The sequence below is a fragment of the Capricornis sumatraensis genome, chromosome 8, assembly GCF_032405125.1.
Source record: "Capricornis sumatraensis isolate serow.1 chromosome 8, serow.2, whole genome shotgun sequence".
Classification (NCBI taxonomy): Eukaryota; Metazoa; Chordata; class Mammalia; order Artiodactyla; family Bovidae; genus Capricornis; species Capricornis sumatraensis.
This window is the reverse complement of record NC_091076.1, coordinates 24,831,093-24,852,856: the sequence shown is the minus strand read 5'-3', so window position 1 is coordinate 24,852,856 and position 21,764 is coordinate 24,831,093. Positions and strand designations below refer to the sequence as shown.

The 21,764-nt window shown below is 40.3% G+C and overlaps 1 protein-coding gene across 1 annotated transcript in view; it reads right to left on the bottom strand.

The window, feature by feature from the left end:
• Window positions 1–18,982, bottom strand: part of ZDHHC13 (zinc finger DHHC-type palmitoyltransferase 13) — a 52,349-nt gene extending 33,367 nt beyond the window's left edge. Inside the window, exons 1-3 of the mRNA XM_068977213.1 lie at window positions 18,890–18,982; window positions 3,873–4,018; window positions 666–788 (exon numbers count right to left, since the gene is read on the bottom strand). Of these exons, the coding sequence (XP_068833314.1) occupies window positions 666–788; window positions 3,873–4,018; window positions 18,890–18,916 (296 nt within the window). The 5' untranslated portion in view covers window positions 18,917–18,982. The remainder of the gene's footprint in view (window positions 1–665; window positions 789–3,872; window positions 4,019–18,889) is intronic.
• Between the last annotated feature and the right edge of the window lie 2,782 nt (window positions 18,983–21,764).

Sequence of the window (21,764 nt, the reverse complement as noted above, 5' to 3'; positions counted from 1 at the left end):
TCAAGGTTGCAGTCACCATCCGCAGTGATTTTGGAGTACAAGAAAAAAAAGTCTGTCACTGTTTCCATTTTTTCCCCATCTATTTACCATGAAGTGATGGGACCAGATGCCATGATCTTAGTTTTTTGAATGTTGAGTTTTAAGTCAGCTTTTTCACTCTCCTCTTTCACTTTAATCAAGAGGCTCTTTAGTTCCTCTTCACTTTCTGCCATAAGGGTGGTATCATCTGCATATCTGAGGTTATTGATATTTCTACCAGCCATGTTGATTCCAGCCTGTGCTTCATCCAGCCCAGCTTTTCGCATGATGTACTCTGTGTAAGTTAAATAAGCAGAGTGACAATATACAGCTTTGATGTACTCCTTTCCCAGTTTTGAATCAGCCTGTTGTTCCATGTCCAAAAATGTTCAAATTCATTGCCTGAACTGTGACTTCATTTTTAATTTTTCTTTTGGGCCAGTGAGAGTCCTGGTCCAGATGATTTCTGAGGTCCTTTTCAATACTATGATAACCACTGTGCATGGCACAAAGTTCAAGCATTCACTTATAATAAAAGATTAGAGATGGCTCAACATACATACCTGCACTTGAAAAGAGAAAAGACAAATGAAGGAAAGGTTTAGAATTATAAAACACACACTTAACACACATATATCTCATCTTACTTTACAAGATCCAGCCTGTTGTTAATGGCAGCCCAATGAAGAAGAGACACATTTTCTTTGTCTGGTTGCCTGACATCATATCCTGCTTCTACCAACTCTTTACATCGTTCAAAAATTCCGTATCTGCAATAAGATAGAAAATAAAAGGCATAACTGATACCATTAAAATAATTTCAGCTATCAAAATTTCTTTCTTTTACCATGTCTTTATCCAGTGTGTCTTTTGGTCAACACAGAAATACAATAATTAGCAAAGGTATTCACAAAGTGGATGGAATGTAAAGCCAAACAACAGAAGTAAACTTGGCTACTAGCTGATGAGACAGATGAATCTATCTGGACTTACTTAATTTTCTGGAATAAACTTTTACCATTCAGTTTCCCTCTTTCAATAAGTTTCACTGGATCTTCCACTACGCATCAGGAATGCATGGTGCTGACTCTGGACAATAATCTTACCCCCGAATCAAACAAAGCCCAAGCAATGATCTCACAATAAGGGAGCGAGACTAAAAGCAAACTGGAACGGGATAAATTCAACAATAAAACATGGACATGGTGCAGGCACAGAAAAGGAAGGAATGATTAGCCCTTCCTGAAGTAGATGGAACACGATATACAAGCTATGAAGGGAAGACATTTCAGGCAGAGGGAATAGCATGTATGAAAACCAGAGATCTCAAACTACACAGACACTTGGAGAAATAATAAGCAATTCAGCACCACAAAAGCATAAAGCATAAGAAAGGGAATGGCAGGAGATGAGGCTAGGAGAGGCAGGCAAAGCCTGCATGATTCTCTGCCATGCTTTGAAATTTAGTCTTTATGGCTCAAGGGGAAGCCAGTGCAGGTTTTAAAGAAGAAAGCACTCAGGCTTTGGGCTGTAAGAAAGATCACATTGGTGCAGTATGGAAGCTAATTTTAGGTGAAGACTGAGAGACCAGTTTAGAGGCTCTTGTATTAGAGACAGGTGATCAGCAAAGGGCGCCTCAGGTAAAAGGAATGGAAAAGGAAAACGAGGGAAAGAGTGAAGGGATATTTGAGAGTTATTTAACTATCAGAATGAAAAGCAGGAGAGAAATATCTCTTTTTAATTCTAAAATAATTTTCAAAATCATTCATTAGCTCTAGTTCTTTTCAATAGAAACTATTATGTCCTACTAGACCATTCAGTTTCTTTGAAACTTACTTTTATTTAGAGGGACCTGAATGTTTCACTATGCCTTCAAGGATCAAAATCAAAACAAATGGCAGAATGTCTGTTTCCCACACCATTAAATTAAATAACTTCCACTTCATCAAAAATGTGTACTTGTCTGTCTTTATGGCATTTTTAAAAAGATAGAGATACCCATTTGACAATGTGAAGTGAAGATATTAATGAGAAAATGAGTTGTTGATAATGATACATATATATATGTTCTCCATCTTTTAAATATAAACTTTAACACTTTATTGGAAAAGAAATACTCCCCTGTGATGACCTAGAGGGGTAGGGTGGGGAGGGGAAAGAGGTTCAGAACAGAAGGGAGATATATATAAAATTATGACTGATTCGTGTTGCTATACAGCAGAAACCAACACAAAACTGTAAACCAATTTTCCACCAATTAAAAATATTTTAATTAATAAAAAAATTGGAAATCAGAAAAGAGAGATATTCCCTTTACATGAGAAACATAAAGAGTACACATTATTTAGGACATTGATAATTTAGAAAATACAAAAACACCTATCCTAACTAGCTCTTTTTCACCCTTCCCAAATTTTACCTAAATATCTTTTTACAACCATTTAAGAAAGTCCAAGATCTGAAGAAAATTTTAGGAAAGATACATGAGTTTTTATTGAGATTCCCTGTGATGGAGCCTAATTTTTCACACTTATTATAACAGAGCTTTACTGGAAGCAGTGAAACATTTAAATGTTTCCATTTTAATTAAAGCAAATATCTATTTACCTTAAGAACACTCTCATCTTCATATAAATATAATACTACAAACAAAATTCAACTAAAGTAGTGGTTGACTCATTGGAAAGGACCCTGATGCCGGGAGGGATTGGGGCAGGAAGAGAAGGGGACGACAGAGGATGAGATGGTTGGATGGCATCACTGACGTGATGCACATGAGTTTGGGTGAACTCCAGGAGTTGGTGATGGACAGGGAGGCCTGGCGTGCTGCAATTCATGGGGTTGCAAAGAATCGGACACAACTGAGCAACTAAACTGAACTGAACTGAAAGTAGTGGTTCCCAGGGCCTCCAGAGTTAATGTAAATTAGTAATTAAATATTCAAATAATTGTCAATTATTCTTTAACAAACATAAAGCAATATATTAGTCTACATTAAAGCCAAACAAGCTAACTAATCACCAAACATCTTCATTTTTGACAGAAATGATATATATCAAGTTTGTGCAGTAACATCAGTGTCTTTCATGCAGATTAGCAGCGATGACAGGCAGGCCTATATTTGATTACTAATAAAGTGGCCAACTAATTAACATAATCTGACAGGTGAAATATTTCAAAACATATTCAATGGCAAGAGATGTAGATGTTAACAATCAGTGAGATCCATGAGGGAGATAATGCTGGAAATGATTTAATACAAATACCCACAGGTGGAAATCTTAAGGAGAAACTCGAAACATATTTCATTTTCAGTGAAAGCAAAACAACCGACTGTAGTTTCAAGTGGTCAGAAAACCTGTTTCTATTTTACCGACTTTCTTCTAGTGCACCCAAGACAACAGCTACACATAAAGTAATCAATAAATGTTTAAAATACTCATAAATGTGTGAGTTATATTCTTCTATTTCATCTTCATATTTAGGTTGTAGTATATTTTAAAAGCCTAAGATGTGTGTTTCAAACTCAGAGTCTAGCACGAGTGTCATTTAAAACCATCTGCTCACTCAATGAACATTTATTGAGCACCTAATACAAGACAAACTGTGCAAAAGCACTGGGGTTACAAAGATGAAAAAGACATGCTTTTGCTCAGAAGTTCACAATCTAATGGAAGAGACCATTAATAAAAAACTAAGCTGCACTGTATCAAATGCTCTGATGCTGGTATGACAAACATACTATCACTGGAGTATGAAGGGAGGAAAGTGTACACAGGAGTGCCATGAACGGCACATAGGTTATTAAAACTCAACAGAAACTAAGGATAAAACAAAGCATTAGGAAGACTTACTGAGTAGCTTTTACAATGTCACAGTTACTAGAATCCTCTATAAGAGGAACAGCTTCTCTCGCCTTGGCAAGCTCTTTGTTTTCGTGTGCACAGACTCCATGTCGACCAAATCCTGGAGGGTAAGGGCCATGGCTGTGATTCCTGCACTGAAGAGTAAGAGTAATTTGACAAGGCACAGTAAGAGAATTAATATCACATTCAACTACATCATAAAGCATTTGGTACTATCAACAATATCTATCAATTAAATGATTTGTTTTTCATTCTTAGAGGTATATCCTACAGAAGATTTTCATTTTAATTCTATTCACTAGGATTAGATGCTTAATATTAGAAAAGTCCAAATTATGTATTAGGTTGGTGCAAAAGTAATTGTGGTTTTGCATTGTTGAACTCTGCCGTTCAACACTGGAATACATTCTTAAATAAATGTGGTTATGTTATACATCACTTTAATGCATACTTCTCACTATGTATTTTTGCTAATGACTTATTACCTACTGTTTATATTAATCTTAGACTATGGAAACGATGTTAGACAAAAAGTAAATTCCAGTGATTTTTTAATTCAAGTTTAAAATGGATCACAAAGCAGCAGAGACAACTCGCAACATCAACAGCACACTTGGCTCAGAAACTGCTAACGAACAGTATGTGCAGTGGTACTTCAAGAAGTTTTGCAAAGGAGACGAGAGCCTCGAAGATGAAGAGCACAGTGGACAGCCGTCAGAAGTTGACAACGACCAACGGAGAGACATCATCAAGCTGATCCTCTTACAACTACTGAAGGTGCAGAAGAACCCAACATCGACCATTCTACGGTCATTCAGCATTTGAAGCAAACTGGAAAGCTGAAAAAGCTCAATAAGTGGGTGCTTCATGAGCTGACTGCAAATCAGAAAAATCTTCTCTTATTCTACACAATAATAACAAACCATTTGGTGATTGTGATTGTGATGTGCAACAAAAAGTGGATTCTATACAACCCCGGGTGACAATCAGCTCAGTGGCTGGACTGAGAAAAAGCTCCAAAGCACTTCCCAAAGCCAAACCTGCACCAAAATAAAAGGTTGTGGTCAGTCTGGTGGTCTCCTGCCAGTCTGATCCACTACGGCTTTCTGAATCCGAGTGAAACCATTACATCGGAGAAGTACACTGAGCAAATCGATGAGATGAACAGAAAGCTGCAATCCCTGCAGCTGGCATTGGTCAACACGAAGGGCCCAATTCTTCTCCATGACAATGCCCGACTACACATTACATAACCAACACTTCAAAAGTTGAACGAACTGGCCTACAAAATTTTGCCTCATCCACCATACTCACCTGAAGTGAAAGTGTCAGTTGCTCAGTTGTGTCTGACCCTTTGCAACTCCATGGACTCTAGCCCACCAGGATCCTCTGTCCATGGAATTCTCTAGGCAAGAATACTGGAGTGGATAGCCATTCTCTTCTTCAGGGGATCTTCCCAACCCAGGGATCGAACCTGGGTCTTCTGCATTGCAGGCAGATTCTTTACCATCTGAGCCACCCAGGGAAGCCCTCGTTGTCACCTGACCTTTCACCAATGACTATCACTTCTTCAAGCATCTCAACAACTTTTTGCAAGGAAAATCCTTCCAAAACCAGCAAGAGACAGAAAACACTTTTCAAGAGTTTGTTGAATTGCAAAGCACAGATTTTTACACTACAGGAATATACACACTTATTCTCGTTGGCAAAAACGTGCTGACTGTAATGATTCCTATTAATAAAGATGTGCTTGAACCTAGTTATAATGATATAACATTCATGGTCTGAAACCGCAATAACATTTACACCAACCAAATATTTCTGTCATAAAACAAAGGCCATCTGCAAAAGACACCAAAGTATTCTGTTGTAATAGGTCAAGAGCCATGGCAGGAAGGTCACCAGGCATCTGCTTCAGGAAGTCATGGCAAATACACCCTAAGGCTACATCCCAATGTATAAATGAAATCCCAGAAGAGGAAGAGGAAATACTTTTAAATAATTTCAATAAAAAATAGACAAAAATCTTCCAAATTTGGTGAAAATTATAAACCCACGGCTCCTACAAGCTCAACAAACCCAAGTGGCACCAAGCTCATAATACTACACCAAGGCATATAAAAATCAAACTACTCGAAACCAATGATAAAGATAGTGGTCCAAGAAAAAAGACACATTATGTTCAAAAAAACAAAGATAAGAATGAACTCAGACTTCTAATCAGTAAGTACCAGCCAGAAGACAAAAGCAAGACAGTTTTAAAAATCTAAAAGAAAAAAACTTAACCTGCAAACACTAACAAAAATATTCTAGAAAAATAGGAATGAAAGAAACACTTTTTTCAAACAAATCAAAGCTAAGAAAACTGCCAACAGACACTATCTTACAAGAAATAATAAAGGATGTTCTTCAGGCTAAAGGCAAATAATACCAGATAAAAACCTGAATCAATACAAAGAAATAATGACAGAATTACATGGGTAAATATGTGTAATTATGTGGGTCAACATAACAGAATTTTCCACATTTTTTTAATTTCTTGATGACAAAAAACAGAAGTATATTGTTACAGGAAATTCTTAAAACAGTATTTGCCAATAAACAGTGATAAGTAAACCCAAGAGCAACTTCTAAATAAATACAGTCTTGCAATAAGCTAATAGCAGAAATAAAATAAAATACTTAAAACATATTCAGTATTTTTCAAACTACAGGAAAAGTAGAGGGAAAATGAACAAAGAACAGAGAAGGGATAAAACATATAAAGTAATACATTTATATGAAACTATATTTATAATCACATTAAATGCTAATGGTCTAAAGAAAACCAAATGAAAGACAGTTTGTTAGACTGGATTTTTAAAAAGGCAAAACCAATACAGTATTGTAAAGTAAAAAAATAAAAAATAAAAAAAAAGCAAACACTAAGAAAACTACATGTCATCTACAGGAAACTCACATTAAATACAAAATATACATAGGTTAAAAGTAAAGGCTAGAAAGAGATATGCCATAAAAAAAATAAGCATAAAGAATTCAATGGTTATATTAATATAAGACAAAGTAGACATCACACAAGAAATATTACCAGAGATAAGGAGGGACATCTCAAAATAATGAAGAAGGCAAATTTAGCAAGAAGATACAACCACCTTAAATACACGTGCACCCAAAAGGAACTTCAAAATTCATAAAGCAGAAAAGAAAAACAGGAAGATTCATTATTACAGTTGAGAATTTTAACACTTCTTTCAGCTACTAGAAAAAGAGAGAAATTAGAAACAGATGCATGTGTGCGTGCTCAATCGCTCAGTCATGTCTGACTCTTTGGGACCCCATGGACTGTAGCCTGCCAGGCTCCTCTGTCCATGGGATCCTCCAGGTAAGAATACTGGAGTGGGTTGCCATTTCCTACTCCAGAGGATCTTCCAGACCCAGGGATCAAACTCGTGTCTACCCTCTCTCCTGCACTGGCAGGCAAATTCTTTACCACTGTGCCACCAAGAAGACTTAACACTATCCACCAGTTGGATCTAACTGACATTTTCATAAAATCCCACCCAACAACAGAATAGATATGTGTTCCAAGTACACATGGAATATTCATCAAGACAGATAATATACTGGGCCATAAAACATGTCTCAACAAACTTATATGGGTTGAATTCATACAGAGTATGTTCTCTGGCCACAGCTGGAATTAAGTTAAAAATCAATAACGAAAGGATGTGTGGAATATTCTCAAATATTTGGAAACTAAACAACACAGGTGTAAATACAGTGAATTTTTAGCTTTAAATGCTTTTAATGGGAAAAAGACTCTTGAGAGTCCATGGCAAGGAGATCAAACCAGTCCATCCTAAAGGAAATCAGGCCTAAATATTCATTGGAAGGACTGATGCTGAAGCTGAAACTTCAATACTCTGGCCACGTGATGCGAAGAACTGACTTAGAGGAAAAGACCCTGATGCTGGGAAAGATTGAAGGCGGGAAGAGAAGGGGACAACAGAGGATGAGATGGTTGGATGGAATCACCGACTCAATGAACATGAGTTTGAGTAAACTCCGGGAGTTGGTGATGGACAGGGAGGCCTGGCGTGCTGCAGTCCATGGGGTCACGAAGAGTCGGACACAACTGAGCAACTGAATGGGAAAAAAGAAGAAACTAAATGACAGAAGCTTTTGCCTTAAGAACCTAGAGAAGGAAAATAAACCCAAAACAGAATGAATGAAACAATAAAGATAGGGAAATCATGAAATATAAAAAAGAAGAAAAATGCAGAATCACTGAAACCAACAGCTATTCTTGGGACTTCCCTGGTAGTGCAGCAGATGGGAATCTGCCCGTGGTTCCATCCCTGGTCGCGAGATTACATGGGCCATAGGGCAGCTGGGCCCATGTGACGCAACTACTGAGCCCACATGCCACAGCTACTAAAGCCCACGTGCCTAGAGCCTGTGTTCCGCAACAAGAGAAGCCACTGCAATGAGAAGCCCACACATCGCAATGACAAGTAGCCCCCTGACTGCTGACATTCAGAAGCCCGCCAAAGCAATGAAGACCCAGGGCAACCAAAATAAATAAAAATTACTAAAAACAATAAACAAAAACAGACTGTAAAGTTTTTCTTTAAAAAGCTGGTTCTTTGGAATAAATCAATAAAATTGATAAACCTCCAGACTGATCAAAAATAAAGATGTCAATGACATATAGCAGGTTTAAAAAAGAGGACACTATTACAAGATTCTGCAAACACTAAAAGGATAATAAGGGACTTCTGTGATCATGTTTATGCCATTAAATTCAATAACCTAGATGAAATGCAAAAAATTTTCTCAGAACACATAAATTATCAAAATGGAATTAAAAAGAAATGAGTAACACTCTATCTATTAAAGAAACTGAGTTCATAATTTTAAAACTTCCCAATAGGGGCTTCCTCGTAGTCCAGTGGCTAAGACTCTGTGCTCCCAATGCAGGCGGCCCAGGTGTGATCCCTGGTCACAGAACTAGACACCACACGCCACACCGAAGAGTTCACATCCCACAGTGAAGACCTGGTGCAGTCAAGTAAATAAATAAAAATATTAAACAAAAACTTCCCATTAAACAAAAGCAAAACAACTCCAGGCCCACATAACTTTTAACCGGCAAACACTATGAAAACATTCAGGGAAGAAACGATAGCAGCTCCTTCAGAATACAGAGGAATTGCTTCCTAGCTCATTTTAGGAGGCAGCATGATCCCAAAAATAAAACCAACAGACATTCGCAGTAACAAAAACTACAGACTTAATACCCTTCATGAACACACATGTAACGATCCTGATGAAATGTCAGCAAAATTGTATTGTGATTCAAATATAAAAAGGATAATATACATTACAACCAAGCTTAAACATTTCAAAAGGAATCAGTACAATCCATCGTCTTCACAAAATAAATATACTCAATTCAGCAGAACAAAAGCATTTGACAGAATTCAACACCCATGCATGACGAACACTCTTTGCACGCTAGGGAAAGAAGGGGACTTCCTCAACCTGATAAAGAGCATTTCTAAGAAATCTACAGGGCTTCCCTGGTAGCTCAATGGTAAAGAATCCACATGTCAATGCAGGAGACACGGGTATGATCCCTGGTCTGGGAAGATCCCACATGCTGCCAGCAGCTAAGCCCATGCACCACAGCTACTGGACCTGTGCCCTAGAGTCCAGGAACCACAACTCCTGAGCCCATGCACCCCAACTACTGACACCTAAACACAACAAGAGAAGTCACCATAAGGAGAAGCTGACGCGCTGCAACAGAGTCGCTCCCTGCCCTCCGCAACCAGAGAAAGCCCACACACAGCAACAGAGAGCACGCTATCTATTAAAGAAACTGAGTGTTTATTTGGCTGTTCTAGGGAACAGCCAAAAATAAATAAATTATTTTTTAAAAATCTACAGCTACCACACACTTAATGGTAAAAGACTGAATGCTTCAACTGTAAAGACGGAGACAAAACAAGAATGCCCACTATCACTGCTTGTAATCAACAATGTGATGAAGTCCTGGACAGAATAAGAGTAAAGGAAAGAAAAAATGCATACAGATTAGAAAAGAAGCAAATTCACCTTTATTTGCAGACAACAGGATCATATACACAGAAAACCCAAAGGGATCTTTTTTAAAATTTACAATAGCATATACAATATAAAATACTTAACAAGATTTTCTACTGTATCCAGCATGTTTAGTTGCATTTAAGGGAGAGGTTCATCAAATATCTAGCAAATCATTCCTAGAAATCCAAACTGGCTTATTATTTTCTAGTCCCATCTATGGTAAAGATACCATAAAGTTGTTACCAGACCTTTATCCACCTTATTCACCAGCCCTGTCTCTGAATTTCTCATTGTTTAAAAACAACTCTGAAAGAATGAATACACATCAAGAATAGAAAATTGAAGATATGTGAAATGTGCTTACATCAATTCTCCAGGAGTTCCAAAAAAGATTAAAGAAATGGTAAGTTTACTGAAAGAAGTTCATAATCCCTCAATGGGTTACTCATAAGGGATCAGTACTTTTGTTCTAAGTTATCTTACAGTTAAATTGACCTTTTGGTGTATAGTTCTGTGGATTTTAACACATGTGGAGTCTTGTAACCACTACCAAAATCAGGATCCAGAACAGTTCCAACACCTCAAAAGACTCCCTGGGGATATTCCTTTTAAGCCACATCTCTAGCTCAGCTACCTCAGCTCCTGGCAACCACGGATATGTTCTTCATTACTTATTTTTTTCTTTCCCAGACTGTCAAACAATGGAATCATACAGAATATAATCTTCTAAGACTGGCTTCTTGCACTCAGCATAATGCTGAGACTCATCCAAGTTACTATATGTTAGTAATAGTTCCTTTCCTGCTATATAGTATTCCATTACATGAATGTATCACAGTTTATCCATTTAAACAACCCACCTGGGTTGTTTCCAGCTTCTGGCAATTATAAATGGAGCTGCTATAAACATACATTTTGTGTGAACATATGTTTTGCTTCTCTAACAGCGAAATTTGCTTGACCATCTGGTAAGTAGATGTTAAATTTATAAGGAGTTGCCAAATCGTTTTCCGGAGTGGCTGGACCACTTTGCATTGCCGTCAGCAAATTATGAGAGTTCCACTTGCTCCGCATCCTCTGGCACTGATACTCTCCCGTCAGTATAACAGACGTGTAGTAGTGTTTCATCAGGGCCTCAGACTGCATATCCCTGATGGCTAATGGGGGCTGAGTGTCATTTTATGTGCTATTTGCTATCTGTGTTTCTTCTTGGGTGAATTGTCTTTTTACTTATTTTTTAATTGGGCTATTTTCTCACTGCTAAGTTTTGAGAGTTCCTTATACTACACATGCTAGACATAAGTCCTTTGTCAGATATGTGATTTGTAAATATATTCTCCCCATCTGTAGCTTATCTTCCAATTTCTTAAGTCTCTTTCATACAGCAAACATTTTCAATTTAATGAAGTATAATGCAGCGATTTTTTTTTTTCTTTCATGGATCATGCTTCTGCTGTTACTTCTAACAACCACTGCCTTGGGACTGCAACTCCTCTGCTCAGAGAGGAAGTTCTCCTCCCTCAGGGTTTCAGGTGCTTGAGCTGCCAGGAGACCACTTTCCTGTTCCTTGAACCTGAACTAGAGGGCTTCTCCATGAGCACTCCTGTCTGCAGGGATGCTCACTGCCAGGATTCAAGTCCCAGGGTTGGGGGTGGAGAGGAGGGGACTCAGATGGGAAAAAGGTAAATTAGCTGCTGGTTCAGTGGTTTTTCGAATTCCGGTCTTTCCCCCTGCTCTGCCTGCTACAATTTTCTTTCAAGAATCCTTAAAGAGCATTCTATTCTATCCAGTCCATTCATGGGGACAGACAGGGTGGAGTGTTCTTTGCTCCTTCTTATCCAGAGCTAGAATCACAAGTGTTTTTTTGAATACACAAGTTCTGACTTCTCTGGTAAATTCAACCTCACTGCATGAAACTCTTATTTTAACATGCACACACTCACACAGATAAAAATAAACATATACGTAGTGAGATTAAAACATCAAAAAGACATCAGGATTCTCTTTACCATATCACATGTAACTACCTTCAACTGAAAGAAGACAAAAGATCAAAGAGTTAAACTCTACTCAGAATTTCTACAGTCTCAAAAAACAGCAGATGGAGATGACAGAGAAATCAGTCTGCTTTTTATATAAAACTTAAATTTTTTTAAATCATAAAGTAATTCACACTCATTTTAAAGCTCCAGCAATACAGACATGAACACTTTAGCTGATATTCTGGACTCTCCCTTCCAATCTTGTACCAGTAGAGATACTATTATTAACACTTTGGTATATATCTTTCCTCACTATCTGTATATACTTTAATATATATAACATCATAGAGCATACCCAGGTTTTTATGATTTTCTTATATTTAACAAAACATCTTCAAACATGGGATTTGATTATATAATTATTCATCAACTTGCCTGTCTCACCTAACAATATATCATGTACAGCCCTGGGGTCAGTAAATAATAGTTGAATCTTATTCCATTGTAAAGATCTAGCATAATTAGACGTTAGACATGCAAGCTGATTTCAGCATTCGCTCTCTAAACAACCCTATAATTAACATTGTATACATTCTCTAACGTTGATTCACCAACACAGGACTGCTGGGTCAAAAAAATACCTATGTATTTTAAACATAAACAGATATTGACCAATTATCTTCCCTAATTCACATTCCCAGCAGCAAGTATTAAGTGTTCCTTTTCCCAAAAACCTCCCCATAACTGATTACTATCAATCTTTTTACAATCTTTCCAATCTGATGGCTAAAAAACATGGCATCTTGCTTTGCATCACACATGCCCCTAATTGTTTATCATTTATTGTCTCATATTTTCTCTTTTGTGGGTTGCCTTTTCACAGTCTGTTCTTCTAGTGGATTGTGTATCTTTTTTCCATTAATACATTAAGAAGATTAAGCCTTTCTTTATATACAGATTTTTCATCACAAATAAATGTTGTATATTATATAGATTAAAATGTATTACTTCTCATTATGCCTCAGGGCTTTCAGGACATCAGTTTCATTTTTCATGTAGAAAGTTGAGGAGGATTATACATTTCAATATAAAGAGCATTTATTTATTTGTTATGAACAGTTTATTTAGCAATTAATTACTGTGTTTTTATGACGTGCAAAGCATTATGCTAGGAACACAAGGCATTAGTGCGTATCCTCTAGGAGCTTAAGTCTAATGGGGCAGCTAAGTCAGAGACAGAGAGATACTTCAAGTGATAACTGAAGCAGTATGTGATGGAACGGCAAAAATTGGTGACCAAGAGTAGATAATAGGAGGTACTTTGTGTTCATGTCGTTTTTGTCTAAAGCCAAATCAGAGTAAAAGCTAAAGAGGATTACATAAACTCAAAGCCTGGTTTCAAAGCCAACGGTCTCCAAAGTGAGGCAAGTGCACTCAAGGCCAAGCACTCAGTAACCCATTCAGTCTAACAGAAGAAAATGTTAAAGCTGCTATTATAATAACTTTTGTATTTTTTAGAAAGGGGGGAGGGAAAGCCACAAAAGTTTATAAATTTGTCTTCTTTAATCTTTATGAGTTTTTAGTCCTGGAAGACTCATGCAATCTGTCTATCAAGCAGGTCACTCCTCATGGTCTGTTTACAAGGTAACTTAGGGGCAGTGTAAAAGCCCACACCCAGAGGGGTTACAATGGGACCTTCACCATTCTGTGGTATTCATCAGGCTAAGTAATTCTCAAGGTATATTACCTAATTTTAACTACTAATTTTAAAACTATCCTTCCCCAAATAAGCAAGTGGCTTACACTGATTACTCCAAAGAAACGATGAACTGAAATAATAACAGTAGTACTGATACAAGTACAAGCAAACAAGAAAATGGCAGAGCTGACCCTTGTCATAACAGGTGCTCTCCACTGGCCACAAGAAGTGAAACAGAGACGGTCTAATCTGATCTAACAAAAGGCCAGCCTTCCTCCAAAAAAATTTCAAATTATCAAAAACGCTGATCTGAAGCAGACTTATATTTAGTATTTTTAATTCAAAACCTTACCATGAGTATATACTGAGCTATTCACTTATGAGTATAATTTAGAAACATACTGTCAAATCCAGTAATAACATGACAATATGGATTTGGAGACTGGCTCCTTCTCCCAGGCCCCAGGTACATCAAACAGAGGGAGCTGAACTTTTTACGTCCCAGCTCACCACATGCCCCAGGACTGTCCCTGTTAACACGTAAGTTAACTGGTCAGGGGCCAACAAGGGACAGCAAACTGCGGTCAGTATTATCTGGATGATCTGGACTGTGCAGCTGGAGGCCTGAGCTTCCAGCCAGCATGCAGTGCACGTGCCTCTCATCATTCCCTTAATCTCACAATACAGGTCATTTTACAACCATGAAAACTTTAATTCCTGCTTTTCACATTGCGGGGTGCTTTACTCTAGGGGTGCAAGCCCAAAACTGCTCTACTGACGGGACTGCATGATCAAAAAAGCTTAGAGGACACAGCTGTAAGCTATGTTCTTTGCTCTAGATACCACTCCCTCTCAAAATTCTGCCGTAAGAGCTACAGGTGAGAAAGGAAATGACCTGCTTTGGGGGGAGGTTAACTTCAGGGACAGTCACATAAAATGTTTATAGAAAACAACCATGGAGTCCCAACACAAAGGTTAAAGCAAAGTTTGTTGTGATCCTACGCCCTTCTTAGAAACTACTTGCTGGTTAGCTTACAAAATGTTTTTTAAGTTTTCTCTAGTGGTTTCCTTTTTACCATGTTGAAAGGAAAAATCTCCCTGAGAACAAGGTCCAAGTCTCAGATTTCAGGTTGGCTGTATGATGGCTGCTAATCATCTACCTGATTTTGGGCTTCAGTTTCTACATTTGTAAAATGAAAGGAGGAGATCAATGTAGCTATGAAGTTATTTCCAAATCCATGTTTACGGTTCTAAGAAGAGCTGTTACAGTAGTTACTACTGACATGTGTACTGGTAAAGGCATCACTGCATAAACAAACACCCTTCATGGCAGTGGAAGCCTAACTGATAATATGGCTGCCTACAATATTAAGGTAACAGAATAGGCTGAGCAATAGACACCACCAAACTCTTAAGAGTTTCCATTAATCATTCACTCAGGGAAATGTAAAGAACACCTGCTGCTGTTGCTGCTGCTGCTAAGTCGCTCTAGTCGTGTCCGACTCTGTGCGACACCATAGACGGCAGCCCGCCAGGCTCCCCCGTTCCTGGGATTCCCCAGGCAAGAACACTGGAGTGGGTTGCCATTTCCTTCTCCAATGCATGAAAGTGAAAAGTGAAAGTGAAGTCACTCAGTCGTGTCCGACTCTTAGCGACCCCATGGACTGTAGCCTACCAGGCTCCTCCGTCCATGGGGTTCTCCAGGCAAGAGTACTGGAGTGGGGTGCCATTGTCTTCTCCAAAAGAACACCTACTATATACCAATCAGGGTACTAGGTACTTAGGGATAAAGGATGAATAAGACAAAATTCTTGCTACAATCCATTCATTCATTCACCAGGTGTTTCTTGAATGCCTACTCAATGTGTCGGTCACTGTTTGAGAAACACCTTGATATGGCCCTGAACACAACAAACACAGTCCAAAATAAGAAAAAGAAAAGGAGGGGCAGGGATACCAAAAAAAAAAAAAGACTTGTAGCTAGCTGAATACTCTCCTCTACACAGAGCAGAAAAAGCAGAACAAGATATTATAAAATTCTGTAAGACAGCTATGAATACATCTGTGGTGATTATTATAACAAAGTCCCCAAGTTCCTTGATACCTCTCCATCAAGAGGAAAGAATCTATGTCCCTCCCTCTCAAATCTGAGCTCTCTGACTACTTCAATAATAAAATACCACAGAAGTGACACTTGGCCAGTGATACTCGGCAGGCTCAGGCCTCAGAAACCGGCAGCTTCCTCTTTCTGTCTCTTGAAATGTTCACTCTTGGAGCCCAGCCACCATGCTGTCCAGAGGCCCAGGCCACGTGCAGGTGTCCCTGCTCAAAATCATCATGACATGTGACTGAGGGTACCACCAAATGATACCAGCCTGAGTCATCCCAGGGGACAAGTCTTTCCAGCAGAGGCTCTGGACATGGTGGAACAGAAACAAACCATCCCTGCTTTCCCCTGGCCAAAATCCTGACTGCTATGATTTGGGGTGGTTTGTTACACAGTAGTAGATGATTTGGAGAAGGCACTGGCGACCCACTCCAGTACTCTTGCCTGGAAACTCCCATGGACGGAGCAGCCTGGTAGGCTGCGGTCCATGGGATCGCTAAGTCGGACACAACTGAGCGACTTCACTTTCACGCATTGGAGAAGGAAATGGCAACCTACTCCAGTGTTCTTGCCTGGAGAATCCCAGGGACGGGGGATCCTGGTGGGCTGCCGTCTATGGGGTCACACAGAGTCGGACACGACTGAAGTGACTTAGCAGCAGCAGCAGCAGCAGCAGTAGATGACTGGAACATCTTAAGGTATAAGAGGTATTTCTCACACGGAGATATCTTGAATCCAATTACTTTTTCTAAATAGTATATAAGTACCATTAAAGTTAATTAAAGAGAAAAACCAAGATCTAGAAAACCATATTTAAACTCTCATGAGGCTCAAAATCCTGACCATTATCAAATAAAGACAGAAAGAGATTGGGCAGATAACCATTAAAATTTCTCATGGCATTAACAGAGTTAAGTATCCAAGTTTATTCACTAGGCAATTATTTACAGAGTATGTTAATGACATTAAATGCAGAGAAGAAACATAAAGGAAGGAAGGGGGTTAGGGAATGCTGCAGATAGTGGTTATGATGGGGAGGGCCTGCCAACATTGCCATGACATTTGCGTCCAGACTTTACAAAAGCAGAGGGAGTAAGCCATGTGAATATATGAGAAGAGTTTTCCAGATAGAGCAAATAGTAAGTACAAAGGCCTTGGGGCTAGTGTGGCTTTGGTTGATTGAGCAAGAAAGCAGTATTAATAAAAAATGAGGTCAGAGAGGAAACTGGGGTCCAGAGAATAAAGGCAAATGCTGGTAAAAAACCTTTCAGCTGGAATCAGAGGAACCAAATTCAACCAGAGCAGGAATGTTCTTATCTATTTTGTTCACCAATTAATCTCCAGCACCTGTAACAATGCTTAACCCCTGGTAGAATGAATGAGGTCTTGGCTCTGTCACTTAACAGCTATTTGACTTTTAACAAATGACTTTTTTTTTTTTTTGGCCTCACCACAAAGCTTGCAGGATCCTCAGTTCCCCAATCAGGGAATGAACCTGAGCCACGGCAGTGAAAGCACTGAGTCCTGACCACTGGACCTCCAGGGAAATTCCATGACTCCCAACTTTTTGAGCCTCAATTCTAATCTCTAAAACTGAAGCAACAATCCCTCCCTACCGCACAGAGTCACAGTGAGGATTAAGAATACAGAAGTATTTTGCAAGCTGTAGAGCATCGTATATAGGTAAGCTCTTTATGTTATTATTGAAAAAGTTAATAGCAATTATTATTAACAACAACAACGATTTCTATCTTGTCCCATTTAATCTCAACCTCTGAATCATGCTCTCCCTCCATGTGGCAGGGAATTCAAGCAGGGCAATCTTTCCTGAAGCACCAGGTAATGAAGTTTAAGCACTTAAAGGCTTCTGTAAATGAGTGGTAGTAATTAAGATATGATAATCACTCCTACTAACTTTTCCTTGAAACTCTAAGGGGGAAGAAAACAAACAAAGGAGACAGTTTCCATGTGAAGGTTCTACCCTCTTTTGTAATATCTGATCTGCTTGCAAACCTTTTTTATTCTATCAAAATGCAAGAACATTTGACAACTTCCCTCCTGTTTTGCTCCTCACTTAATCTTACATCAGCTTGCTGAAAGAATGGAGGGAAAAGGGGAGCATGAGGAACATTCTCAAGATGACAAAGATGTTTTTTAGAGAGGCCCACTGAGCCAATCATCTCAAACTGCTTGAATCCCACTTACGGACAGAAAAATCTGCTACCCAATTCACTCCAGCTGGAGACAGCTTCAGTTTTCTCATCTGTAAATGGGGATTCTATCACCTTCTTAAGGATGTTTCAATTCTGTAACTAATAATGCACACAAAAGCATTTGGCATATATATGCTAAGAACTCACTAGACCCTGGCTGAACCTGAGTATTTTTCATATATTCAACAAATACTAAGTAAACAGCTATAATATGCGTCAGGACCATAAACAAAAAGGACAAAAATCTAGTTCTCCTGGAGCTAACATGTACCTCCTGTCACTCCCCATTGGCCCCTTCTGTTTTCTGAAACTACATCTGGCTTCCAGCACGACCTCCGCCACACACAGAGTCCTTTGGGATTTTGCAGATAGCTATCACGCACCTCCCTCTCCACCCAGCTTTCTCCGGCCTAAACAAACAGCCTCAGATCTTTCACGGAGTAAGCAAGGATATGGCAACAGGGAGCTAGAACAGGGCTGGGTGGGGCGAAGGCAGGTTCCCAGGCGCCTCGGCCTAAAAAGAAATGAATAGAACCTCACAGACTTCAGGCCAAGGTCATGAACGGCTGGTCCAACTCAGGTGTGTCACCTGACGCCTCTCCCAGGCACTGCTTCCCTCTCCTCCCAGGCCCCAGAGCAGTACCGGCCCTAAGGTGGATGGATGCGGAAGAGCCGGTATGGCACTCACCCTGTGTCTTCGCCTTTTCTTCGCGGTCGCCTCAGAGAGAATTCCCTGCATCATTCTCGGCGTTTCCAGGTTTCCCCCTCCCTGGACCCTGCCCCTCCGCTCCCTGAGGCCCCTCTGGGAGCTAACTCACACCCAAGCCCTCCGTCTCTTCCTCCCCTCGGCCACCCGCCGGGCCCCTGGGACGGTTGCGCCCAACCGCACTCACCTGCGAGCCCAGTCCCGGCCCCTCCATCTCCCCAGTGGCGGCGGCGACTCGACAAAGTGGCGGCGGCGGCCCGCTGGCCAGCCCGCCTCGAGCCGTCTCTACTCCCACTTCCTTCTGTGACTCCGCCTCCACCGCGTCCCTGTCTCGAGCGCTGCGCCGTCAATCGGCCTCGAAAAAGCCAATCCATGCCCTCCGCTCGGCTGGGGGCGGGAGTCTCGCGCCGCCAGGGAGGCTAGTGGAGAACTGCGAGTCGAAGGCCCCGCCCACGCCTCGCCCACGCCGGGTGCTAAGAGCCGCTGGCCAAGGCTGTGCACTGCTTGCCCAGGTAGATGTCCACCTGTCCGCATGCCTCATCCTGCCTCTAGTACAGGTCCAGGGTCTGGCTGTTATTCCAACGTCAAGCACCATCTGCCGAGTGCAAATCGGGACTTGGCTGTTTAATAGCTAGATGGCCTTGTGAAACCGTCTCTTAGTTCAGTTCGGTTGTTCAGTCGTGTCCAACTCTTTGCGACCCCATGAATCGCAGCACTCCAGGCCTCCCTGTCCATCACCATCTCCCGGAGTTCACTCAAACTCACGTCCATCGAGTCGGTGATGCCATCCAGCCATCTCATCCTCTGTCGCCCCCTTCTCCTCCTGCCCCCAATCCTTCCCAGCATCAGAGTCTTTTCCAATGAGTCAACTCTTCGCGTGAGGTGGCCAAAGTACTGGTGTTTCAGCTTTAGCATCATTCCTTCCAAAGAACACCCAGGGCTGATTTCCTTTAGAATGGACTGGTTGGATCTCCTTGCAATCCAAGGGACTCTCAAGAGTCTTCTCCAACACCACAGTTCAAAAGCATCAATTCTTCGGCGCTCAGCTTTCTTCACAGTCTAATTCTCACATCCATACATGGCCACTGGAAAAACCATAGCCTTGACTAGACGGACCTTGGTTGGCAAAGTAATGTCTCTGCTTTTCAATATGCTATCTAGGTTGGTCATAACTATCCTTCCAAGGAGTAAGCATTTTTACTTTCATGGCTGCAATCACCATCTGCAGTGATTTTGGAGCCCCCAAAAAATAGTCTGGCACTGTTTCCCCATCTATTTCCTATGAACTGATGGGACCAGATGTCATGATCTTCGTTTTCTGAATGTTGAGCTTTAAGCCAACTTTTCACTCCCCTCTTTCACTTTCATCAAGAGGCTTTCAGTTCCTCTTCCCTTTCTGCCATAAGGGTGGTGTCATCTGCATATCTGAGGTTATTGATATTTCTCCTGGCAATCTTGATTCCAGCTTGTGCTTCTTCCAGTCCAGCGTTTCTCATGATGTACTCTGCATAGAAGTTAAATAAGCATGGTGACAATATACAGCTTTGACGTACTCCTTTTCCTATTTGGAACCAGTCTGTCGTTCCATGTCCAGTTCTAACTGTTGCTTCCTGACCTGCATGTAGGTTTCTCAAGAGGCAGGTCAGGTGGTCTGGTATTCCCATCTCTTTCAGAATTTTCCACAGTTTATTGTGATCCACACAGTCAAAGGCTTTGGCATACAATTTCCACATCTGTGAAATGGAGAAAATGAGGGTACTTATTACACAGAATTGTCAGAAGGATTAAACGAGATAAAGCATGTAAAGCCCCTTAGCCAATGTTTGACATAAGAAGGAACCAATAAATGTTAACTATTAAAACATTTGCTACTCTGTTCCTGTGACCTCCGGCAAGTCTCTTTCACCTCTGGGGCTCTGTTTCCTCAGCAAAAGAAAAAAATATACGAGTTCCATCTCTCAAGTGGATTGGGAAGAGCTGCCATCCGCGCTCCCCACACCGTTTTGTGAACTGCACCGAAGTAGCTGACACCTAACCTCTATTCAGCCTGAAGGACAGATATGAAGCTAGGTGAAGACTTAGCTTCTGCCCTTGGGAGTACACTGGGGAAATGGGGCTCACCTACCTCAGCCTCCAGAAAACACTAGGGCTTCTTCTAACCCAGCACTTAATATAGTCTTTGCAATTATTCCTTAATGTATCTGTTGCCAAACCAAACCTTTGGGAGTTAAATTGGAAAAGGATTGAAAGAATTATGTCTCCTCTATTCTACTATAATAGTTCTAAACCATAAAATAAATGTCTAGAAAGAAAACAAAGTGCTGGTTTTTCCTGTGATAAATATTGTAATATGGTATAATTGTAAAGTTTGACTGTTATTATTATTATTATTATAGTGCCACTACCTATTGGGAACATCCAGTCCTGAGTTGCCCCAAAAGCCCAAGGTCTTCGAAGCTGGGGCCTTATTGTATCCACCTGTGAACTCCTGGTGCCTGGCACAGCACTGGGACATGGAAAATGCTTGGTACAATTTTACCGAGTGGATGGGTGGATGGATAGGTGTGTCATCAACTTCTTTGATACAAGGAAGGACAAATTAAGTGGCAAATAGAAGTGCAAGCAACTTCCCTTGAGAGTCAGTGGAGCAAGCAATCAAGTTGAACACCCTAGGATGAGACACTGGGCAAGGTTTCACAGAGGAGAGAGCCTTTGGGCATGGTCATTGCGCTTAACAAGAGCTCTGTCTATTGATCACTTACTACGTTTCCAGAAGGAGAAACTGTGTTTCAGACTGATTCCATAAACCCCAAATCACTCAGCTGGTAAGTGGTGGAGAAAGGATTCTAACCCATGTCTCTTACCTCAAAGTGCTTTGGCAGAAGTGGTTTGGTTGTTTCACTTTCAAGTCCGTCTTTTTTTTTTTTTTAATGCCTCTATTGAGCTACTTCAGATTGGGATGGGTATATCCTTAGCTAGTGGCTGAAGGAAAGCAAACCCAGTGAGGCCTTGAAATGCCATCCTTACCTCTCATCTTTGAAAATGCCTCTGGCTCAGCATGT